This window comes from Papaver somniferum, chromosome 4 (genome assembly GCF_003573695.1).
Source record: "Papaver somniferum cultivar HN1 chromosome 4, ASM357369v1, whole genome shotgun sequence".
NCBI lineage: Eukaryota > Viridiplantae > Streptophyta > Magnoliopsida > Ranunculales > Papaveraceae > Papaver > Papaver somniferum.
In genome coordinates, this window is record NC_039361.1 from 13,687,849 (window position 1) to 13,694,287 (window position 6,439).

The 6,439-nt window shown below is 38.2% G+C and overlaps 1 protein-coding gene across 1 annotated transcript; it reads left to right on the top strand.

The window, feature by feature from the left end:
• The first annotated feature begins 3,379 nt into the window (after window positions 1–3,379).
• LOC113274771 (F-box protein CPR1-like) lies at window positions 3,380–6,144 on the top strand. Its single transcript, XM_026524159.1, has 2 exons — window positions 3,380–4,729; window positions 5,693–6,144. Exons 1-2 carry the CDS (start codon window positions 3,471–3,473, stop codon window positions 5,697–5,699), a joined length of 1,266 nt encoding a protein of 421 aa, XP_026379944.1. The 5' UTR covers window positions 3,380–3,470; the 3' UTR covers window positions 5,700–6,144.
• The last annotated feature ends 295 nt before the right edge of the window (window positions 6,145–6,439 follow it).

Here is a 6,439-nt window from a genome sequence, read left to right on the forward strand (position 1 = left end):
CACTTGAATCCTCGCCCGATCCTGATGTCGAACCCGATCTCGATGCCGCATCTGAATCCCCTTCCTCGATCTTCGACAACCTCTTCTACAACTTTAGCTCCACTTATACCATGACCTTGACCATGTGTCCTCGACCATTTCCACCTTCACATGTACCACTTTTATCACTTGTAGCACGTCCACGTCCACCTTGAGTTGGACCTTTTTTACCGCGTCCTCCTTGAATTAGATCTTTTTTTAACCTCCACCACGTCCACTTTGACCAGTTACACCTTTTCATTGGTTTTGGACAAATATATTTGATTGAACATGCTCATCGGAGGGAGCATCTGAGTCATATGAGTCTTCGCTAGATGAAGGAGGCCTACCCCTCTTGGTACCCCTTGGTTGGTCTTCTTCAATAATATATAGACCTCCTTTGGAAGGGTCTAGTAAACCCTTAAATTGATTCTGGAGTACTCTTTGTTGAGCCACCGTTAACATCCCACTCGCATCAATGCTATAGCTCATGTCCTTTACCAACCACTGAGCTAGTTCAACCTATTTTTATATTAAATATACGAACTCCAATTATCCGTATATAATTTAAAAAAAAAACATATAGAAACATAAAATTAATAGTGTAAGTACCATAATTTCATATCTTCCTTCCAATAACTTTCATCCTTCTTCGAACTTGAACTATCTTCCTCTGTTCGGTGTTTCCTCGCTTCAAGGTTCAGTGTTTTCCACGTAACGATGAGACCACTCTTGGTACCCTTCCATGTAGCTTGCAGCTGCATCAGAAGTGTCGTGGAAAGTTTCAAGCCCTATTGTTCTCATTTGGTTTACTTCTTCAGAAAGATCATTCCAATATAGATCATCAGTGATGGTTCATAGGTCAAATCGAGATCCTTCTCAGTAAAATGGAAGTTGGGTTTGCTCAGTTTAAAACGAGAATTTTTAGGTACCCTTTTCTGGAAAATACCAAGTTGATGGAGTGTTTTACGAGGACCTAAAATGACAATTACTTTATCACCAACTTCATCATATCCATCTTCATCAAGTCCAAATATGGATCAAAAACCACTTCATCCATTGTCAAAGCGTCCAACCTTTCCCCATGTCGAACATTTCTGTCTCTTTATCTTTATGTTGGGTCCCTCCAAACGGGTATCTTCCTCCTGTAGGTTTCTCTAGAGGCCAGTTGTTATCCGAGAAGGCCTCAAACATTTAAAATGGTGGTAAGCCCATGACTACGGAAAAAAAAGAATTATAAATAAGATATTACACACACAACTACAACAAATTTTTGAATATGGAAACCATATAATACCTGGAGAAGGCTCACATTCTCGAGAATTTGTGTTTGGTCCCACCTAGAAGCTTTGCAAAGACAGTCTATCAAGTAAGAAAGGATGTCGGTGCCCTACGAGTACTTCGGTACCTCGTTTGTCTCTGGATCAAGACTAATAGTCTTCAACAACTATAAATAACAAGCATTGACCTTATTTCTCGAGAAATCGGGGAAAATACGGTCCCAAGAGCGTGTAACAAGTAAGCTATAGGTGTATGTCTAGCTCTTGCTTCGTCTATCACCACTTGTCCATTTCTAACCTTGGCAGGCGAATCCCCAAAAAAATTCCCTAAAACGAACCAAGTTAATCTTCCTTGCAATTTGAAAATCTTTTCCATGATATGTTAGATCCCTTTCTTTTAGTGGCTTGGCTCTGGCACCAATCTCAAACTCTTATTATGCTTCAACTTTGCCCCATCCAAGACAATCTTTTTTCAAGACATAAAGAGCTTCAAAAGGAATTTGGTTGTCGAAAGTTTCAAATACAAATTTTCCATCCAAGGAAAGACCTGTTTTTGGTGAGTAACATCCGGAGTGATAGTCATCTCGTCGAACGGGAGTTGAAAAGTCATAGTTTCGGCCCAGAATCTTTCCCTAAATCCACAAACAATATTAACATCATAAGTCCTTAGTACAATATTAATTCCAGGACATAACCCCGAGGATTTCACCAAGCAAACCATGTCTCGTGCTCTTTATACAACGAAAACTTCCCTTGTTAGTGTTTCAGTTTCGATGCCACTTTATCAGGATCCTTATACACTTGTTGTTACAATAAAACAATTCATAATTAAATTAATAAAATAACATATATACAATCTTAGAAATAAACTTATTAGCTTTGCGGCACAAACCCTAACAGCCTATGAAGTCTGGTAACCAAACTAGACGGATCGATCTGTTGAATCACACCAAGGTCTCACATTCTTTTTGGGAGGAAAGACAGGCATATCATCAATTACTTGTCATGTTGTAGCCTTTAGTGAATACTTCTTCTTATTATTGTCACCCACTACGGCTTTACCCTTATCTACATTTGCTTGTTGAGTAACCACCATTGCAGGTTCAGCCGTTTCTTGAATATCTACATTGGTTCTTGAGTAGCCACCATTGCAGGTTCAGTTGTTTCTTCTTCAGTTGCGCTACCAATGGTAGTTCCTTCTGGGTTCTTTCATCTGCACCCAATGGTTTTCATGACGAGGAGCCGAAGTCGGGGAATTATAAGGTGTTACTTCTTTTGTTTCTCCTCTTCTTCTTTTCATTTTCTTTGTTCAATAGATGCATTTAACAAAGTTCAATACAAATCATATAGAAAATAATATTCAAATATTTACAAACGAGAGAAAAAAGTTACAGTTTCATATGGGAAATTGTTACTCGACCAAGCCGTAACATCATATTCAGTTGGAATATTTTAAAATTACAAGCTATAAAAGAGACCTACGACTGGGAATTTCAACACGGTCCAGCAGTAAAACCTCTTAAGGCTAGGTTATTTGCTATCACGGTTGGGAATACCTAGACGTAAATCTAACCCTTGAATCTCTTTTCAAATACAGGACTAAAAACGGCTGGGAAACCTAGACGTATAAAATCACCTACAACCAGCAAAACAAAATTTCCAAACCATTCGTAATGAACTACGGATGGATCTTATTAGTTTCCCAGTCGATATCGAATATTTACGATATGGAATATAAGAATTCCCAATCATAAACAGTTTTAGAAAAAGTAGTTTAGGATTTATGAACTTTTACACAAATTAGGTCAGCATTTTCGAATTTTTACGAAAATTAGGTCCCCAAACTACTTTTTCTCCCAACCCAAAGAGGATGATTTTTTTTATTTCCCCCCTTTTCTTTTTTATATAACCTATGCTTCAAAAAAAAAAAAAGAATAATTGGACAGTGATATCTAAACAAATGGCCACTATCAGCAGTCATAATGTGACACAGTTGCAAACCACGGCCACATGTCCCTCCTCCTGAGGTCTACTGCCCTTAACTAAGTAGAGTCTATTAATTAATTAACCAAATGGTCCAAACCCGGGTTGAGCGTCTCTTCATTTCAAAAGCCAATGCCTTCCATTTTCCCTTGAACAGTCTCTCAGTATCAAGTGAAGAAATCTGAAGAAATGTCTTCAATGTGGAGACTTCCGGAGGAGATTCAGGTAGATATTTTTCTCAGACTACCAGTTAATTCAATCCTATCATGTAGATGTGTGTGCAAGCCCTTGTGTAGTCTACTTTCTAAACCTAGTTTTATCAAGAATCATCTTAATCGATCAATTCAAACTAACAATCGTAACCCTAGACTCATGTTTGATCATTCTAGGTATCATCAACATAAGAACCCTATCATTAATTCCGTGGATTACAATTCAATATCATCATCAGCTGTATCAGAAGTGAAAGTTGTTACCATGGCTTACCCATTTGAAAAAAGAAATACCAAGGATATTCTGATTCTTGGATCTTGTGATGGAATTATTTGTTTGGGTATTTCTAGTTATGGTAATGGTATTGATCAGAAAAATCGGATTTGTATTTGGAACCCAGCAACTGGTGAATTTATGAATATCAAATTGCCATTATCGGAACTTCGGGGTAAATCAAGCTACTTCTTTAGATATGGGTTTGGCTATGATATCAACATCGATGATTACAAGTTAGTGAGAATTTCGGGTTATGAAAATTGTCCGGGCAAAAAAATTGAAGTTTATAGGTTAGGTTCCGAGTGTTGGAGAACTGTGCAAAGCACAGACCCTTGCATATTTCTAGGATCCAACTGCTGGAAAACTATGCAAAGCGCAGAGCCTTACATATTTTCTGGTCGCGGAAGTCTTCATGGGGTGCTTATTAATGGTGTTCTTCACTGGTCAGGCGCTACGGCAACCACTGTAGGGACCTCTACTAAACTTATAGTTTGTTTCGATATTAATAGCGAGATACTCATGGATATTCCCTTTCCCGAAGAAACTATACTACCTCTACAAAATTGTATTACACGGAGAGAAGTGGGGATGTTCGGTAACTGCCTTTGTGTAGTGTTTTCTATTATTGAAATCCGAACGGATATATGGGTGATGCAAGATTATGGAGTAAGAGAATCTTGGACTAAAGTATTTACCACTACCCAACAAACAATTACCAGAGATCCATTTTTCAAGCCGATATGGTCTTTTGAAAATGGTGACATTCTAGTTCATTCTTGCAAAAAATTGACTTTATGCAATGATAATAATGGGAACACTACTAGAAAGGTTCTATTCGATGGTATTAATATGGGCAGCTATCCAGAAAGTTATGTGGAGAGCCTGGTTTCTTTCAAATCGAGAACATATGTGAAGCAAAAGCCTACAAATCATAACAAGAAGAAGCCTAAGCGACAAAGGTAAAATCTCGTACCTTATCCGTGTGGTTATATTTAATGGGCCTGCAACTACTTAAAGTTAAATCCTAGTATTGAATGACTTATTACATGTGGTTGATATGGTTCATGAGGTTTCTGACCTTGAACTTGGTTGTTTCTTGTGCAAAGTTCTTATGTGCTTTCTTCTCTTGCCAATATATGGTTGATCCTGGTTCTTCGTTGTCAGTCTGTTCCGATGTTTGATTTGGTATTTTCTTACTTTTCTGGTATGTGGCATAGATAATATGGGATGTTAGTTAATCCATTTCCTTCAGCCCAGCCATAATATGGTATTTTCTTACTTTTCTGGTATCTTGTGTTGTGTCTACAATCCCCCAAAATAGGATGAGTTGGAATTTAGATGAACATGTCCAGGTAAATAAATTGATGTTAACCGTATGGGGTTTTCAGCAGAGCAGTCTTATGTTGCCCAAATGTACTGTCTACCTGATGACAAAGTTTATGCAGAACTAGAATGAGTTAGTAGGACACGATTTTTCTGAATACTCCAAAACAGTACGAGTTAGATGGAATTATCCAGGGGCACGTCGACTAATATATCTATGCGTGCTTATATAATTGAAACTACCAACTCTGAATCCTTGTTCGTTGTCTTAAGGCTTGCCAACATTTGCTTCTGTATCATGTGTTCCTTAGAGCCTCTATAAAACTATCCATGCATATGCAAGTGTTGTATATTGATCATTCCCGCAGATAAGCACTAATTTTTATCATCGTTGTTCCAAGCACTTGGATTTCCCAGAATCCAGAAGCAATGGGTGAAAAGAAGTACTAATCCTTTTGGTCCTAAGGATTTTTTTAAAACTGAAAATTATTAAGTGGAGGCATTCCGTCAACACGAAACAGTGGTTTATGGATTGGGTATAGTTCATATTAAGAATGACAGCATTGACAATTTTTAATTTGATTCATTTTTCACCTCAGGACCTGATGTAGCGGAAGCTCTGGCCGCGGCCATTCAAATAGCTGTGGAATGAAATTGAAAAAAGAAGGAAAAGGAGGTGATTTTTGGTGACTGCAGGGTTGCCACGCAGTTCATCAAGGGTCAAAATGCAAACTGCACATGGAGATCCAAGGAAGTTCTTGAAGACATAATGAAGCGTTTTGTTTTTTTTATCACATCAATATTTTGTATGTAAATATTTTGCCAGAAGAACTAGGTCTTCCGGTCTATGAGAAATTTCAGGTAGTATAAAAGTTCCGATCCTAAACAGTGTGTACTGATATTATCCTCCCAACAGGCTAGTTGCAGTGACATCTTCACAATGGGTTGTCCAAATGCTAGGGAGAATCCAATTTGTTAGGAAAACAGCCTCCCGGTCCCGGATTCCTAATCGAGTTCACGTTTTCCGGAGGGCACGTTTTTTTGTTTATTATGTTTTCTCAGTTTCTTTGCTTCCTAGATAAACTTTTTTTCGATAACAGAGCACGTAAGGTATGGTGTTGGTGGAGCTGCTGCAAAGTCTTTCCCTACAAGAAGAAGCAGCAGCATGTCTGTTTAATAGCCTTCCAGAAAAGGTTGCAACTCAGATCCTTGTAATGCTACCTGTGAGAACCACCTACGTTTGTAGGTGCGTATGCAAGACCTGGATGGCTCTAATTTGCAGGCCGAATTTTGTTAGGGATCACATCAATTATTGTGCGCGTTCCAAATAAGGATCAATTTTACCA

Bases quoted from the DNA above. Each gene is read 5' to 3' on its own strand.
- LOC113274771 (XM_026524159.1), top strand. From the start codon at position 3,471: ATGTCTTCAATGTGGAGACTTCCGGAGGAGATTCAGGTAGATATTTTT.